Source organism: Diaphorina citri, unplaced genomic scaffold (assembly GCF_000475195.1).
Source record: "Diaphorina citri unplaced genomic scaffold, Diaci psyllid genome assembly version 1.1 scaffold2161, whole genome shotgun sequence".
In the NCBI taxonomy this organism is placed as follows: Eukaryota; Metazoa; Arthropoda; class Insecta; order Hemiptera; family Psyllidae; genus Diaphorina; species Diaphorina citri.
This window is the reverse complement of record NW_007379586.1, coordinates 18,324-37,126: the sequence shown is the minus strand read 5'-3', so window position 1 is coordinate 37,126 and position 18,803 is coordinate 18,324. Positions and strand designations below refer to the sequence as shown.

The window sequence follows — 18,803 nt, the reverse complement described above, 5'->3', positions numbered from 1 at the left end:
TTAAAAAACTGTTCAAATGATTTTTTTTTTTTTTTCATACTTCAAAACTGTTTAAGATAGTTGAAATTAGTCTGCGAGTAAGAACATCTTTGAATTTAACAGGTTTGAAGACTTTGAAGTTAGATTGTACTTTTTTACTTTTTTCTTTTTTTTTTAATCCAAATTAACCGAAAACACTAGCCAAATTTTTCGCTTTAAAAAACTGATCAAAGGATTTTTTTTTTCATACCTCAAAACTGTTTAAAAAATACCCCTTAAGACAGAAAGACGGACGAACGACAGATATAGGACTTTGACTCACCAAATCCAAGCTAGCTCCTATCAGATAGGAATCCGGTACACTCCCCGGATGACAAGTTTCCAGTAGGAATGAGAAGCGTTGGAGAATTAAAGTACCTAAGTGAAAGTCAGTGATAACCGTGATAGATAAGCGATCGTACTTGTGATAAGAGATTGTACCTTGTAATAGCGATTTTACCTAGTGACTGTGTACTCTTGTTGTGAAATAAATAAACTTAATGTCCTCTAGATTTAAATAAACGAATTCGCGAGTGTTTTTACTAGCACCTAATCTTTACGAACCCGATCCACGCCCACGTATACGAACAATTTGGTGTCGAGAAGTGAGATTAGCGTCTAGTGTTTCGTTTTTCGGTTTTCGTTTATTTTCGAGTTTCGCGAAGTGCGTATCGCACTAACAGTGCTCCCCTTCTTACCTATCGCTGTTTTTATCGAGAGAGCACATTATCTCCTTGAAGGTTAGATTTAAATAAACGAATTCGCGAGTGTTTTTACTAGCCCTAATCTTTTACGAACCCGATCACGCCCACGTATACGTAACAATATATCTATAAAAAATAAAAGAGACTAAAAAAGAGAGGAAAAATGTTGAGCTTTCGAGAATACTCAGATTCCCATCATTAGACCAAATATCGCGAGAGAGTGAGAGATAGATGTTTACGAAAGCTGGAGTCATCTCTCTGCCAGCTTAGTTAGCTAAGAAGATAGCACGTCTACATTTTAAGCGCTAGGTCTCACCCAGAGCGAAATTTATTATAAACAGATAAGGTTCGTTCTCGGAACGACTGGCTTTTTCCTGTCCTTCTTCTCTCTTCAATACTACAAATTCGGAATCTCGACCATGTTCTCCGAAGTCGTCAGAATTACGTCGACTGAGATCTGGAGGAGAAATTATATTTATTTATTAAAATGTAATATTGTACAAATTATTTCATAGCACCGTCTGAACCGGCAAAGGGGGGGAAAAAATGAAATATTTCACAAAATTCTCGGAAAATAAAAACGAAAAGATTGGAATTCAGAGGTATTTCAAAGGTAAATTCTTTGTTAATAATTTTCTTGCAAATCAGTAAACAGGGGTTAAGCTAGATTGCGCGAAGTTAGTATCCGTGAATGGGTGACCATCTGTCCAATCGTGTGCTACTGGCATTTCCCACTCAGTCTGAGTTAATGTGAGGAGGAGAGTAGCTTGGAGCCGAATGATGGATAAAACCCCTGTCACTAAAAACTTCAACTGTTATTGACCGAACGAGAGTGAGGTCTACGGTTTAACTCGACAGCTTTGCATTGGGTTTGGATGAATGTTTGTTCCTCTATAACTCGCGATTGCCTGGTCCGATTTTGATGAACTTTGGTACCCGAGTTTAAAAAATCAATGCACATCACTCATTAAAATCTGGGGTCTCAGAACTGAGTGGGATTCATTTTTGGTCTGAAAGTTTATCTATCAGCCCAACATTCCAGTTTACGTGAAAGTGAAAACTCATACTCACATGCTCCCTGGGCTTCCTCAATGGTGCCATCTTTACGTTTACGTTTGCCGAATCCAAACTTATTCAGTTGATCTTCCACTCTGCGTTTTGCCTTGGTTAGAACTGTATGACCGCCACTGCTGTAAATTGAATGGAAAATACCACAGTAAGTATAGGAGACTCTGGTACTTATACAGTTAGTACAGAAGATGTGGTACTTATATTTTAGATAATTTTGAGTTAGTCCACCTCCTCGATTGTCCTCATAATCATACTGAGAGAAGGTTAACACTAAAGTTAAAGAGAAGTTAAAATTAGGACAATTTTTTTTCTTTTTTTTTTAATATACCTCTTGAAGTACGAGGTATTTATTTTTAACAAATGCTGAACAAAATTACAAGCAATAATATAAACAAAAAAGATAATATTTAAAATGTTCATTAATTATAAGAAATTTGTCCAGTTTTTTTTTTTTTTAACGAAATTCCTCTGTACGGAGTTCTGCATGTCTGGCACTTTAATGGCTTTTATTCCTTGAAAAGCCAAGTTTTCTATGATATACATTATACATAGTGAAAACAAGAAGGTGGTAGATACCTGGATCCACTATGTTGAGATGTTTTACTATAGGAATGATTGAGTCTAGCGGCAGCTTGATGAACTAGAGCACTTTCCACGGGAGAATCACTGCCATCGTGACTATCTAATGATTCGGATCTTCCGTGATCCTTCTTGAACCAACTCACTGAAACAGAATTAGAAATGTTTTACTATAGGAATGATTGAGTCTAGCGGCAGCTTGATGAACTAGAGCACTTTCCACGGGAGAATCACTACCATCGTGACTATCTAATGATTCGGATCTACCGTGATCCTTCTTGAACCAACTCACTAAAACAGAATTAGAATAGTAAATGCAAATGCAGTTTTTTTGTGTTATTATGTCACAACTTTGGTGCTCACTGCAGCATTGTAGGATTTTTTCCCAATATCTCAATAATCCTATCATCCAATGTTTACCTACCATGCTGGCACCGGTCGCTATGCGCATTTACATGTCATAGCTACTCATTTTCTTCACGAGACTGAGTGGGCCCCGCAACAGCCAGTCACGGAATCAATTATCTGCATGATACAAATTTCTTGACCCCGCCGGGAATCGAACCCGGGTCTCCCGCGTGCAAGGCGAGTGCAGTGACCACTACGCCATGGGAGCTGACTGTTAGAATAGAATTAATCTAATTAAAAGTGTAGGGAACTACAAGAAGAAGAAGAAAAAAAATCGGGAAGGTATATTTGGGAACTGAAAAGTTTGGTCTGGAAATTTCGGCCGCGGCTGGGATTCGAAACCAACACTTCCGGGTTGAGAGTCAGTGTTCTTAAGCATTCGATTACAGAGCTGCGCAAAGACGCTAGTTATATCCTAAACTGATAAGATTCGTTCTCGGAACGGCTGGATTTCTGCTCTCCTGTCCTCCTTCTCTCTTCCATTTCCGGACTATAAGATTTCCGTTACACTTTCATTTTTTTTCAACTTACCGATGCCACCAAATTTGGAGCCCTTGATTAGATGTTCAGGGACGCCAATGTTTCTCTCGCTCTGTCTCGGAGTTAGGACATGGGAGTGTTGTTTCTTCCTTAGATTTCCCAGGGGGGATTGCATGGGCTTGCCAAAGTCGTCCGTTAGATCTGTGTCGAGGAGACTCTGTAAATAAGAGAATGATGTAGAAAATAATTAGTATGTAAATAGTGTAATCTAAGAGATTCCACAACCGTGAGGGCACCCTAAGTGACGTAAGACTCTGGGGAGGGAAGAGGAAGGTTAGAGTGATTAGCAAAGGTAAGAGCATCAGATGGGCCATATATGAGATAAGACACACAATACTTTCTATTTGAGATTTAAGTGCTGGGTCAACAAGAGAACGCCGTTTAAATTTTTCAATGGAATTTTTCGTCAACTCTGGAAATGTTATTGTTGTAGCGGTGTAGCTGTAACGAACGAAGTTGTCTCCAGCCAAGTTTACTTGGCCTGTCCCGAACCGCAGTCAACCATCATGAGGACCTGTGTTTTTTCTTTTGAAGCATGATAAATCCTTTATAACTTCCAGCTAGCCAGGCTAGTTAGGGTACATATATATGTAAAAAAGTTATGAATTGTAATGGCTGACAAAGAGGTTGCCCCAACCCTTTACTATCGCAGTCTAAACAAGGTCTTATATATTTGATTGGTAATAACATTACATTTTATGGAACAAAAATCAAGACCTGTAATCTAAGAGATTTAATAATAGCCTAGTTAGCTTAGAATGTAGCGCCTTGTATTACCTGCCACTCACACTCAGACCTTGACCTAGATTTGTCCAACAGTCTGAAAGTGAGTGACGGATAAATCTAGTAGTTAGCTTAGAATGTAGCGCCTTGTATTACCTGCCACTCACACTCAGACCTTGACCTAGATTTGTCCAACAGTCTGAAAGTGAGTGGCGGGAAAATCTAGAGACCAAGTGCCAAGCTTTTTCCGCCACACAGGATTTGACTGCTGACAGAACCAGGTATGTGAGAACTCGGTCTATCAGATGGTTTGAACGTGACTGGCCGGCATAAGTGCTAGGACGCGGGTTCGATTCTAAGTCAGGGCGAAGATTATCCGAAACAGATAAGGTTCGTTGTCGGAACGGCTGGCTTTCTATCCTGTCTTCCTTCTCTCTTTGCTTTCGGTACGATAAGACCTTGGCAGTTTCCTCTATAAAATCTCAAAAGACGTAATGCTAAAGAAAAATAATACTTACAGCACATGTGGACGAGGTGCTTCGCTTCTTGAATAAACTCTTCTTGTTATCTCTCTCTTCTACTATGTAGCAGGGAGATGACGATTCTATGGTATCATCCTGGGAGACAAACACACATAAATGATTAATATCATTAATACAACAAAATTTTACATAAATAAGTTAAAATATATCTATGAAAATAAAAGAGAGGAAAAATGTTGAGCTTTCGAGAATACTCAGATTCCCATCATTAATACCAAATATCGCGAGAGAGGGAGAGATAGATGTTTACCATCTCTCTGCCAGCTTAGTTAGCTAAGAAGATAGCACGTTTACATTTTAAGCGCTAGGTCTCACCCAGAGCGAAATTTATTATAAACAGATAAGGTTCGTTCTCGAAACGGCTGGCTTTTTCCTGTCCTTCTTCTCTCTTCAATTTCGGGACGATAAGACCTTAGCAGTTACAGTTCCATCTAAAAAAAAAAAAAAAATCTTTGAAAAATATGCGGACATACATCCATATTTCCTCTTTTCATAAACATATGTTTCTGCTTATTTCTTCTAGCTACGTTTAGTCACCTGTTCAGTTTGCGGCACATGTCTCACGACACGCGTGGTTTGTATATCCGGTTCCTTGCGATGCGGTTTGATAGCCGTGTCTATTAGCCCGCTCAGTACCACGCGTCGAAACGTACCGCCATGCGCCTCCTTGACGTACTGCATGAGTTGACGTACGTCATGATACATGGCCTGCGGACACGGAATGGGTTAAGAATGGTTAAGACTGTTGAGAGACGCAAGCTTAAAGGAGTATCTTTTTTTTCTGTACTTAAAATAGAATTTTACTTTAGTCTGCAGATTACTTAGAAAGAGAAATATTTAATTAGGTATCTTTACACCCTATGAATGATGGAAACCAGAAAAAACATCTGTCTCGTTTTTCGATTGCAAACATTTCAACGGGTTTCTTTCTGGTGTTCTCGTGTTGACCCGTACCCAGCACCTAAAAGGGAATTATTATGTCTCTTCTCGTCCATCTGATGAGGGACATACTACGGGATGGACATGCTACGAAACAGACCACAGGAGTGTAAAGTAGCAGGTGTTTCATTGCTACGAAATAAAAACGGCGGTAAAACACTCATTTTTTTTTTTAAATCATTTTCTCACCATATTTTCCGGCGTCTTCAACTCCTTGGCGGACCGTATGAATCGCGTGACCAGGGTTTTGAAAGTGGAGGAGAATATCTGCCCCTCCACACCTCCCCTACCGCCGCCAGAACTGCCGCCAATACTCTGACCGAAATTGGCGGCATAGCCTCCGCCCTGGGAAATGGCGTCGGGGGACTTGCTGCAACTCCGCTTCTGATCTGTGAAGGGAATAGAATAGAGTACAACAGAATATGGTTGAATAGAACAGAGTTTAAATTTGAATTAGGTATTTATTTTTGGAAAATTCATTTACCTACAATAAATTCTCTACATTTCTTAGGCTCTGTGGGCGAATGGGTATCACACTGGGATTACACGCCGGAGGTCCGGGTTCGATGTTTTTTTTTTGTTTTGGATACATATGTGAATTAACGATCAGTGGCCGGATCACCAATGTAAAAAGATTATTGAAATTTATTGCACTTCGCAATGCTTTGATATCCAAAAAAAGTCATGAAAAGACTCTTTACCGAAAAGAATTCATGATTTGATTACATGCGAAAATTTGGCACACATGTTTACCAGCTAAGGAACACTTGTTTGTTACTACAATAAATTCTCTACATTTCGTAGGCTCTGTGGGCGAATGGGTATCACACTGGGATTGCACGCCGGAGGTTCCGGGTTCGAAGTTTTTTTGGATACACATGTGCATGGAGTTCGGCCACTGATCGAGTAGCGATCAGTGGCTGCATCACCAATGTAAAAAGATTATTGAAATTTATTGCACTTCGCAATGCTTTGATATCCAAAAAAAAATTATGAAAAGACTCTTTACCGCAAAGAAGTCATGATTTGATTACATGCGAAAATTTAAAACACATGTTTACCAGCTAAGGAACACTTGTTTGTTGGGAGCTATACTTACTTAGAGGGGACAGCAGTGAGTTAGGATCCACACAGAAGCCTACATAGGCGTGAAAGAACTCCAGAATCTCATGGAGGGCGTACTTCTGCACCATATTCTTCATGAACTTGCAGAACAGTTTCGGATTAACCCTCTTCAGTTTGGTGAGCAGTGAGGTGGCTTGGGAGCGGAGAAAGTTGCCTGGGGGGCCCCGCTGACCGTCGCCACAACCGTGAGGGCACCCTAAGTGACGTAAGACTCTGGGGAGGGAAGAGGAAGGTTAGAGTGACTAGCAAAGGTAAGAGCATCAGATGGGCGATAAATGAGATAAGACATACAATACTTTCTATTTGAGATTTAAGTGCTGGGTCAACAAGAGAACACCGTTTAAATTTTTCAATAGAATTTTTCGTCAACTCTGGAAATGTTATTGTTGTAGCGGTGTAGCTGTAACGAACGAAGACCGTGAGGGCACCCTAAGTGACGTAAGACTCTGGGGAGGGAAGAGGAAGGTTAGAGTGATTAGCAAAGGTAAGAGCATCAGATGGGCCATATATGAGATAAGACACACAATACTTTCTATTTGAGATTTAAGTGCTGGGTCAACAAGAGAACGACCGTGAGGGCACCCTAAGTGACGTAAGACTCTGGGGAGGGAAGAGGAAGGTTAGAGTGATTAGCAAAGGTAAGAGCATCAGATGGGCGATAAATGAGATAAGACACACAATACTTTCTATTTGAGATTTAAGTGCTGGGTCAACAAGAGAACACCGTTTAAATTTTTCAATGGAATTTTTCGTCAACTCTGGAAATGTTATTGTTGTAGCGGTGTAGCTGTAACGAACGAAGTTAATGGTCTCCAGCCAAGTTTACTTAGCCTGTCCCGAACCACAGTCAACCATCATGAGGACCTGTGTTTTTTCTTTTGAAGCATGATAAATCCTTTATAACTTCCAGCTAGCCAGGCTAGTTAGGGTTTGACTGCACTGATCCCTATTTATAGTCCCACAGCCACTGGTCTGCTCTGGAACTACTTTCTCATCTTACATATTCTTGAGAGTTCATTGCAACGGTCGTTACATTAGACTTTTTTTAATTTTTAATTTAATTTACCTTATTTATACTGTCGGCTAAGACTGAAAAGTCCCATTATGCTAACAGTTTAAAAAGGCCTCATTTATAAACATCAAGAATAAATACAAACAAAGGTTTTGACATTCTGACGTACTGCATGAGTTGACGTACGTCATGATACATGGCCTGCGGACACGGAATGGGTTAAGAATGGTTACGACTGTTGAGAGACGCAAGCTTAGAGGAGTATCTTTTTTTTTCTGTAGTTAAAATAGAATTTTACTTTAGTCTGCAGATTACTTAGAAAGAGAAATATTTAATCAGGTATCTTTACTCCCTATGAATGATGGAAACCAGATCACTAGCGCGTCGGTAATGCGCGCAAATCTCGTCCGGGTGACCTTTGCGCAAATAGAACGGGGATTCTGAGGAACATGGGACAGGAAGGGGTTAATGTATAATAGGAACATGAGACATGAACAGGTTAATGTATTACAATTTAGATTTTAAGCTACCCTAGTAAGGTTTACCTTGTAAGCGCTAAGTCGCGGGCTTGATTCCCGCCCGAGGCGGATTTTATCTAAACCTCATCTGGTTCGATCTCAGAACGGCTGACTTTCTCCTATACTGTCCTTCTCCTCTATTCGCTTTCGGGACGATAAGACCTCAACAGTTAGAGTTCCCTCTATCGAACCTCTTTAAAAAAGCTCTCTCTCATGATGGACTTAGATCGATTTCTTTCTCTTTGGAATAATAAATAAATACCGTTTGAGTTATTATACCACAACTTTGGTGCTCAAAGAAATACTTCTCATAGTTATAAACATGTCTAGATTCACGGTTGACTAACCGGCCAGCAATCCACAGTCCCGGTGTTCGAGCATTTCGCTCAGATCCTTGGCGCCTCTGCCCAGCTTGAGTTCCGGACTCTGGTAGAAGGACACCTCGATTTTGGGAATGGGTAGAGAGTTGCTCCGACGGCGAGGCTGAGCTTGACAGACCTTCTCTTCGTTCAGATCTCGTAGTCTGAAATAGAAGAAAATTCACACCAGCCTGGTCAGCTTGGAGAGTAGCGCCTCTGTCTTGTTAGAGCTATGTGAGATCGCTGAGAAATATCGTGTACGGCCTGAAAAGGAAGAGAATTGGCAACATTGAAACATAGGGACAAAATTGAAGAAAAAAACTTTTTGAGTTTGTTTTGAAACTAGTATACACGAACATATTTGATTTTGAGAGTTGAAGCTGGTATGTACGTAAGAACATCTTTGAGTTTGTTTTGAAACCAGTATGCATATAAGAATAACTTTGAATCTGATAGTTTTGAAGCCTGTAAGTACCTACTAGAAAGCATCTTTGATTTTGATAGTTTGTTGAAGGTTGATGTTGGTATGCACATGAAAGCATCTTTGATTTTGATAGTTGAAGTTAGTATGCGCGTAAGAACTTCTTTGAATTTACGTAAAAGCATGTTCATTTTTTTTGTCATCCGAAATCTGAATTAATTAAAAACATAAAGTGACTTACCATGAGTACTACACGTAGATCTAAATCCCCATCCCTGGTAATATAGGGCGTGGAAGATGGAGCCTCGGTAACCTCAGACTCGGATGAAGAGTAGGTGATGTTAGAGTCTGTATGAGAGCGAGTCAGACTTGCCTGACGTGAATTCTGACTGCATCGACCGCCTGGCTGACTGAGCGTGTCGAGTTGTGAGTCTATAGAACCCTACGGAAGAAGAAATGGGGTGCGAGATTGTTGTTGTTGTTGTTGTTGCAAATATCGAGTCTTTAGCTACCAGGTCTTTTACTTGATTCGGAATAAAATAAACAATTGGGAATGAGATTGCGTTAATGGCAAATCGGCAAAATTGGGCCATGGGAAAATGGGAAAAATATTTTTAGCGCCGCATGCAAAATTTTTCAAAAATATATTGCTAATTCTTTTTAATGTAAATGTACCTCTTTTCATATCTTAGAAAAAGTACATATATACAGTGACGTCATAGCTTACCTTGGGGCAAGCATTATATTCAGGGGACGGCATAGGGGTGCTCTTGTATAGCGTATCATGAGTGTATCTATGTGATAGGCGGGTTTAATGGGATGTCACGCATGTGCAATGGTGAGAAGTATAACCCACTGACCAAGACTTGGTCCCAAGTACCTGATGGTTATGATAGGTCGAGGTAGGAATGAATCTCCCTCTCTCCTCTCCTCACCAATCCTGAAATCAGAATCATATTGACTGTATTAGGTGTTGTAGTTGTTGTAGCGGCTTCAGCTATAGCCGAAAGTTGATGACAAAATAAAGAAAATATCTCTTCTATCAGACATACACCAGGGTGATGGTCTCTAGCCATGTTTAATTGACTCGTCCTGAACCGCAGTCAACCATCGTGAGGACTTGTGCTTGTTCTTTTTAAGCAGAGAGAACCCTTTGAGTGTAGAATTCAATACGTTTGCCTGGTTATCAGAATATCGTGGGTTCAATCAACTTTGTTTGAGAATTTGACAATAATGGTAGTCTCCAGGTTATGATAGGTCGAGGTAGGAATGAATCTCCCTCTCTCCTCTCCTCACCAATCCTGAAATCAGAATCATATTGACTGTATTAGGTGGTGTAGTTGTTGTAGCGGCTTCAGCTATAGCCGAAAGTTGATGACAAAACAAAGAAAATATCTCTCTTCTATCAGACATACACCAAGGTGATGGTCTCTATCCATGTTTAATTGGCTCGTCCTGAACCGCAGTCAACCATCGTGAGGACTTGTGCTTGTTCTTTTTAAGCAGAGAGAACCCTTTGAGTGTAGAAGTTAATACGTTTGCCTGGTCATCAGAATATCGTGGGTTCAATCAACTTTGTTTGAGAATTTGACAATAATGGTAGTCTCCGTGTTTGAGTTAAAATCGATTTTATTTTCCAAATGTCTCCCATCCATACACACACCGTGTTGAACGTAGCTTATCTTACCTGAGACTAGGCATGCTATTGCCTTTGATGAGACTAGTGGCTTGTCTCTCATCACTATCCTGCCCCATGAGTCTAGCCAGGGACGTAGCGTTAGATCTGGTACATTTGAGTCCCCCCGGATCCTCCCCTGTGTCTAAACTGAGCCGACTCCCCTGTGAATAATAGAATAGAATAAAGTCAGTCTACTAAAAAAAAAAAAGAAAAAGTGAGAAAATCTTTGAAAAGTTTTGAAGTTAGTATGCGTAATATAAAAACATCTTTGAGTCCCCCCCGGATCCTCCCCTGTGTCTAAACTGAGCCGACTCCCCTGTGAATAATAGAATAGAATAAAATCAGTTTACTACTAAAAAAAAAAAAGTAAGAAAATCTTTGAAAAGTTTTGAAGTTAGTATGCGTAATATAAAAACATCTTTGAGTCTGACTGTTTTGAAACCAGTATGCATGCAAGAACATCTTTGAGTCTGATAGTTTTGAACCCCGCATGCACGTCAATGTATCTTTGATTTTGTTGATTTTGGTAGTTGAAGTTAATATGCACGTAAAAGCATCTTTGATTTTGACGTAAGAAATTCACCTTTTTATAGTAAAATACTGGCCATTTTAAAAATAACTAGCCAGCTTTTAAACCTGTAAAAACCTTTCAACACAAACCTTAAACTTTACATAACAAAGTTACAGCTTTAAAGTAAAACTGACCAATTTCTCGTAGGTAAAAAATTTCTCTTACCGTAAAAACTGACCAATTTCCCTTTAGTAAAACACTTTAAACCAGTATGCATGCAAGAACATCTTTGAGTCTGATAGTTTTGAACCCCGCATGCACGTCAATGTATCTTTGATTTTGTTGATTTTGATAGTTGAAGTTAATATGCACGTAAAAGCATCTTTGATTTTGACGTAAGAAATTCACCTTTTCATAGTAAAATACTGGCCACTTTAAAAATAACTAGCCAGCTTTTAAACCAGTAAAAAACTTTCAACACAAACCTTAAACTTTACATAATAAAGTTACAGCTTTAAAGTAAAACTGACCAATTTCTCGTAGGTAAAACACTTCTCTTACCGTAAAAACTGACCAATTTCCCTTTAGTAAAACACTTTTTTGCCGTAAAAAACGGACCAAATTAACACTTTTATCATAAAACTTACCGCTTTCATTTCGCGGCCTTCTTCCGTCCCGGTTTGCAGCAGATTCCTCTCAGACTTGGACAATATCTTGGCCTCAACATACGCTCTCAGATCTGTCAGCTTCAATCTCTTCCTTGCGCGCTCACTGGCGCGTCGGTAATGCGCGCAAATCTCGTCCGGGTGACCTTTGCGCAAATAGAACGGGGATTCTGAGGAACATGGGACAGGAAAGGGGTTAATGTATAATAGGAACATGGGACATGAACTAGTTAATGTATTACAATTTAGATTTTAAGCTACCCTAGCAAGGTTTACCTTGTAAGCGCTAAGTCGCGGGCTTGATTCCCGCCTGAGGCGGATTTTATCTAAACCTCATCTGGTTCGATCTCGGAACGGCTGACTTTCTCCTATACTGTCCTTCTCCTCTATTCGCTTTCGGGACGATAAGACCTCAACAGTTAGCGTTCCCTCTATCAAACCTCTTTAAAAAAAAATCTTTCTCTCTCTCTCATGATGGACTTAGATCGATTCCTTTCTCTTTGGAATAATAAATAAATACCGTTTGAGTTGTTATAACACAACTTTGGTGCTCAAAGAGATACTTCTCAAGAGGCGGATTTTATCTAAACCTCATCTGGTTCGATCTCGGAACGGCTGACTTTCTCCTATACTGTCCTTCTCCTCTATTCGCTTTCGGCTCTCTCTCTCTCTCATGATGGACTTAGATCGATTTCTTTCTCTTTGGAATAATAAATAAATACCGTTTCTTTGAGTTGTTATAACACAACTTTGGTGCTCAAAGAGATACTTCTCATAGTTATAAACATGTCTAGATCTACGGTTGACTAACCGGCCAGCAATCCACAGTCCCGGTGTTCGAGCATTTCGCTCAGATCCTTGGCGCCTCTGCCCAGCTTGAGTTCCGGACTCTGGTAGAAGGACACCTCTATTTTGGGAATGGGTAGAGAGTTACTCCGACGGCGAGGCTGAGCTTGACAGACCTTCTCTTCGTTCAGATCTCGTAGCCTGAAATAGAAGAAAATTCACACCAGCCTGGTCAGCTTGGAGAGTGGCGCCTCTGTCTTGTAAGAGCTAGGTCACGGGTTCGTTTTAAGTCGGCCGGATTTTATCCTAAATAAATAAGGTTCTTTCGACCTATTTTCCTAGTGAGTTCTATATAGTTAACCACTAATAGTGAACCTTTCAATAAAGGATTTTTTTTTAGGTCCGTATTTTTTATTTCATTCACATTAGGCACAATAAAGTTAGAGTTGAATCCTCCTCGCCTAAACTCCAGCTGAACTTTGTGTCAACTGAGGAGGAAACAGTTCAGGTTCATGATATTTCTCTTCCTTATTAATGTCCGACATTTTTTCCTTATGTAATTCTATAACTGAAACTTCAATCCAAAGCGTAGTATTAAAGGCGGCCTATTTACCTGTGATATATAAACTGGAGGGCCCAATACACCCCCTCCTCCGGCCATTGAGATATGAACAAGCACCTCAGGACGGCCACATCCAGAAATGTGGCCGTATTCATATCCCGCTCCCCTTTCCCTCCCTTGTCCTGAGGAGGGGAGGTAGGTTTGGGAGAGGTGAGAGGGGGAGAGGCCATACGGTGAAGGTCGGAGCGGGAGTGAGAGTTGGCCGCCGCGTGAGAGGACCTGGAAAGAGTTAATTCAGGTGTGTGTAACAAGGGGTTAATAATAGTAGTGAGTTATGTAGCCCAGCGATTCCCAAATTGGGGGCCGCAAAGGATTTGAATGTATACAATTTTGAGGAAAACCCCGAAGAAGTTCAAGTCATTGATTTTGATCCAGCATGGTTTTTTGTTTCCAAGAAGCCAGGTCTGTAGATTACATCACACTTTTTTGTCTACTCTGGGATTTTGAGGAAAACCCCGAAGAAGTTCAAGTCATTGATTTTGATCCAGCATGGTTTTTTGTTTCCAAGGAGCCAGGTCTGTAGATTACATCACACTTTTTTGTCTACTCCGGGGATCATTTGTTCGTTTTTTAGCCAACCTGGTCAAATGTGTATTAGTCCAAGATATTTATTTTTGAATTTTAAGAAGCCGTCAATGTTTGATATAATTTTACCTACTTTTTTGCGCAAACATCAAACACCAGACAATACATACAAGTTCATTAATTATCACATTATTTTATTTTCTACTTATACTGAATTTCCCATCTAACTTTTGAGGAAAACCCCGAAGAAGTTCAAGTCATTGATTTTGATCCAGCATGGTTTTTTGTTTCCAAGGAGCCAGGTCTGTAGATTACAACACACTTCTTTGTCTACTCTGGGAATCATTTGTTCGTTTTTTAGCCAACCTGGTCAAACGTGTATTAGTCCAAGATATTTATTTTTGAATTTTAAGAAGCCGTCAATGTTTGATATAATTTTACCTACTTTTTTGCGAAAACATCAAACACCAGACTAAACATACAAGTTCATTAATTATCACATTATTTTATTTTCAACTTATACAGAATTTCCCATCTAATTATTAATCATTCCTATATTTGAACGAAACAAGTTCAAAATTCTAGTACCGACATGGCAAGCCGACTAGATCTCACTGAAGATGATATGACACATATTGAGAACGCGATCAAAAACAAGAAGAATTTCTCCAGTATAGACCGCGCTATGAGTGTTCAAGCTATGCAGGCACTGAACGAATTCCGAGAGAAAAATCTCCTCTGTGATTGAGTTTGTTTTGAAACCAGTATGCATATAAGAATAACTTTGAATCTGATAGTTTTGAAGCCTGTAAGTACCTACTAGAAAGCATCTTTGATTTTGATAGTTGAAGGTTGATGTTGGTATGCACATGAAAGCATCTTTGATTTTGATAGTTGAAGTTAGTATGCGCGTAAGAACTTCTTTGAATTTACGTAAAAGCATGTTCATTTTTTTTGCCATCCGAAATCTGAATTACTTAAAAACATAAAGTAATTGACTTACCATGAGTACTACACGTAGATCTAAATCCCCATCCCTGGTAATATAGGGCGTGGAAGATGGAGCCTCGGTAACCTCAGACTCGGATGAAGAGTAGGTGATGTTAGAGTCTGTATGAGAGCGAGTCAGACTTGCCTGACGGGAATTCTGACTGCATCGGCCGCCTGGCTGACTGAGCGTGTCGAGTTGTGAGTCTATAGAACCCTGCGGAAGAAGAAATAGGGTGCGAGATTGTTGTTGTTGCAAATATCGAGTCTTTAGATACCAGGTCTTTTACTTGATTCGGAATAAAATTAACAATTGGGAATGAGATTACGTTAATGGCAAATCGGCAAAATTGGACCATGGGAAAATGGGAAAAATATTTTTAGCGCCGCATGCGAAATTTTTCAAAAATATATTGCCAATTCTTTTTAATGTAAATTTGTAAATGCAGAGGTGATGTTAGAGTCTGTATGAGAGCGAGTCAGACTTGCCTGACGGGAATTCTGACTGCATCGGCCGCCTGGCTGACTGAGCGTGTCAAGTTGTGAGTCTATAGAACCCTGTGGAAGAAGAAATAGGGTGCGAGATTGTTGTTGTTGCAAATATCGAGTCTTTAGATACCAGGTCTTTTACTTGATTCGGAATAAAATTAACAATTGGGAATGAGATTACGTTAATGGCAAATCGGCAAAATTGGACCATGGGGAAATGGGAAAAATATTTTTAGAGCCGCATGCAAAATTTTTCAAAAATATATTGCTAATTTTTTTTAACGTAAATGCACCTCTTTTCATATCTTAGAAAAAGTACATATCATATACAGTGACGTCACAGCTAACCTTATAGTGACGTCATAGCTTACCTTGGGGCAAGCATTATATTCAGGGGACGGCATAGGGGTATGCTGAGTAACGGTTATGATAGGTCGAGGTAGGAATGAATCTCCCTCTCTCCTCTCCTCACCAATCCTGAAATCAGAATCATATTGACTGTATTAGCTGTTGTAGTTGTTGTAGCGGCTTCAGCTATAGCCGAAAGTTGATGACAAAATAAAGAAAATATCTCTCTTCTATCAGACATACACCAATCTCTTGTATAGCGTATCATGAGTGTATCTATGTGATAGGCGGGTTTAATGGGATGTCACGCATGTGCAATGGTGAGAAGTATAACCCGCTGACCAAGACGTGGTCTCAAGTACCTGACATGTATAATCCTAGGAGTAACTTTGCTATCGAAGTGATAGATGACATGATCTTTGCCATCGGAGGATTCAATGGAGTGACTACTATCTATCATGTTGAATGTTATGATGAGAAGACAGATGAATGGTATGAGGCGACTGATATGAATATCTACCGGTCTGCCCTGTCTGCATGTGTTATCATGGGATTACCCAACGTGTATGATTATATTCATCAACATCGCGATAGTCTGATGGAAGAGAAGAGACAGAAGTTGTTGGCTATTGAAGGACGGCAACGGCAGAACCAAGAGGAAAGCAACTCGAGTGTGCAAAGTGTGGTGCCAAGTTCAGACAGTACCGAGAGTAGTGAGGACGTGGTGCAGAACGCCAGTAGTATGGTGCTGGTGCCACGCTATCCTGCGTTCAATCCTTATAATCCTTAGACATTCACTGGTCTTGGGTTTGAAGTTATTACGAAGACATTAACGCGTCCTTGAGTTAGATGTTATTACGTATTGGTAGTTAAAGTTTTAAATAAAAACCCCATTCCTTTTAAATCCGATAATACTTTCGTTTAAAATTTTCTTCTGACATTTCCAAGTACATTTAAGAAGAAAAATAATTAGTAAGAATTCCCTAAAAGTACTCTAGGACTTGAAGGGATTTATTCCAAAAGAACATTTTATTGTTAATGTGGTATAAAATAAACTTCAATATCATCGAAGTAGGCTTGAAAATAAATGAAACCAAGACCAAATTCATGCACGTCAAGCGAAATAAAGAAGACAGTCCGAGTCACATCACCATTTTCAATTACAAGTTTGAAAGTGTTTAGTGAGGACGTGGTGCAGAACGCCAGTAGTATGGTGCTGGTGCCACGCTATCCTGCGTTCAATCCTTATAATCCTTAGACATTCACTCGTCTCGGGTTCGAAGTTGTTACGAAGACATGAACGCGTCCTTGAGTTAGATGTTATTACGTATTGGTAGTTAAAGTTTTAAATAAAAACCCTATTCCTTTTAAATCCGATAATACTTTCGTTCAAAATTTTCTTCTGACAATTCCAAGTATTATTACGTATTGGTAGTTAAAGTTTTAAATAAAAACCCTATTCCTTTTAAATCCGATAATACTTTCGTTCAAAATTTTCTTCTGACACTTCCAAGTACATTTAAGAAGAAAAATAATTAATAAGAATTCCCTAAAAGTACTCTAGTACTTGAAGGGATTTATTCCAAAAGAACATTTTATTGTTAATGTGGTATAAAATAAACTTCAATATTATTATTATTATTATTTTTTTTTTCATACCTCTTTTTCTAATTTTCTGCACTTTTCCCCATTTAATTTGGGGTCGGAGTTAGCCTCCTTTATATTACACCTCCATACCCTCCTATCTAATGCCTCCTCCCTTCTCCATCCGTCTTCCTCAACCTTATCTCTCCACCCTTTCAAATATTCTATTCTACCCTATTTTTCTATTCTATTCTATTTGACTTAGCCATTAGCCTATTACTATTCTATTTCTATTCTATCTGACTTACCCATGATGGGGCAAAGACTTGATGGTATCACTACTATTGGATGCTACTTGTTCTATGGTAAGTGATGCCTTGGTTATAGGGGGGTATCCATCTTCTTTTTCCACCGTCATGCGAAAGATACTGTTAGGATGAGCCTAGAACCAATGCGAATACATAAAAAAAATCTGGTGTGAACATCACACGACTTTCCTCATCCTATTGAATGATGCTTATTTAGGGTGTTCTTGTTCTTATAGCCAAACTTTTACAATATCTCTAATTGTTTAGTCGGTATAGCTGAAAATCGCCAAAAAACGGTCAAAAACAGCCAAAAAGAGGTCAAAATACCGCCAACCGCAGCACCTATCAACCAAACGTTTTGAGTTGCATCCTTGTCACATTTGTGAACTACATACCAAATTTCAAGTCTCTAGCTCATACCGTTCCCGATATATTGTTAAATTACACCGAAAACCGCCAAAAAGCGGTAAAATGCTGCCAAGCGTTGCACCGATCTTAACCAAAAGTTTCGTGTCGCATCCTTGTCACTTTTGACAGCTGCATGCCAAATTTCAAGTCTCTAGCTCTTACCGTTCTGGAGATATTTTGTTTACAGACAGACACACAGACACACACACAGACCAATGGCTGAAACTTTGTATTTAGGCTCTAGGGACCTCAAAACGTGTTTTGGCGCTAAAAACTGACCATCAAAAATTTGACCCGATTACATTACTTTCCTTCCTATAGGATAAGGAAAATAAAAAATCTAAAATAAAGAGGATGAAGAGAAAAAGTAACCCGTTCAAGCATATTTGCCCAATCGGAGAATATCGAATACAATAGGAAATTTTGATTGATCCTAGGATTCGAACCCGGCACTTTCTGCGTACTGTACTTACCGTGTAATGCGGGTTAGGTTTGTCATTTTCCGAACACGGACGAAGTCTGGTAGATCACTAAATCAGAAATTTGTTTCTGTTTGTTTGTTTGTTTGTGTTGTTTTGTTTGTTTATTGGTTTTGCCTGTTCGTTAGTTTATCGATTATTATTATTTTTTTTCGAGGGAGAGGAGTTGAAAACGGGCGGCATTTCCGTAGTGGGGGACATGATGTTTACAAATGTTTTTTTTTTTTTTTTTTTTTTTTTTTTTTTTTTTCCCCGATTTCTTTATAATTCATAACAACGTTATTTTTGCAAATAAGGGCCTTAAAACTAACATAATATACCATTATATTATATCACTAAATAATTGTTTTGATTATGGATAAACAATAGTTTCTTCATTCTCCAGATCATAATCAATCCATCGTATGATTGAGCGCCCAGACAGTTCCTCCAGATTAACATTGAGTTCATCGGA

The 18,803-nt window shown here is 39.3% G+C and overlaps 2 protein-coding genes and 1 long non-coding RNA gene across 3 annotated transcripts; all 3 read right to left on the bottom strand.

The window, feature by feature from the left end:
• Positions 1 to 1,129: 1,129 nt before the first annotated feature.
• LOC113471214 lies at positions 1,130 to 2,508 on the bottom strand. The gene is made up of 3 exons (XR_003394000.1): positions 2,370 to 2,508; positions 1,794 to 1,912; positions 1,130 to 1,179 (listed from the first exon to the last, which is right to left on the bottom strand). It is a non-coding gene; the product is annotated as an uncharacterized LOC113471214 (long non-coding RNA).
• Positions 2,509 to 2,514: 6 nt separating this feature from the next.
• On the bottom strand, positions 2,515 to 9,719 carry LOC113471215 (protein unc-80 homolog). The gene is made up of 12 exons (XM_026830180.1): positions 9,687 to 9,719; positions 9,201 to 9,401; positions 8,753 to 8,802; positions 8,527 to 8,702; positions 8,031 to 8,101; positions 7,831 to 7,862; positions 6,624 to 6,862; positions 5,714 to 5,913; positions 5,123 to 5,293; positions 4,562 to 4,660; positions 3,312 to 3,477; positions 2,515 to 2,663 (listed from the first exon to the last, which is right to left on the bottom strand). The coding sequence occupies exons 1-12, from the start codon at positions 9,717 to 9,719 to the stop codon at positions 2,515 to 2,517; spliced, it is 1,587 nt and encodes a 528-aa protein (XP_026685981.1).
• Positions 9,720 to 9,781: 62 nt separating this feature from the next.
• On the bottom strand, positions 9,782 to 17,567 carry LOC113471213 (protein unc-80 homolog). Its single transcript, XM_026830179.1, has 7 exons — positions 17,463 to 17,567; positions 13,213 to 13,440; positions 12,625 to 12,800; positions 11,796 to 11,983; positions 10,647 to 10,798; positions 10,189 to 10,260; positions 9,782 to 9,899 (listed from the first exon to the last, which is right to left on the bottom strand). Exons 2-7 carry the CDS (start codon positions 13,389 to 13,391, stop codon positions 9,782 to 9,784), a joined length of 885 nt encoding a protein of 294 aa, XP_026685980.1. The 5' UTR covers positions 13,392 to 13,440; positions 17,463 to 17,567.
• Positions 17,568 to 18,803: the final 1,236 nt, after the last annotated feature.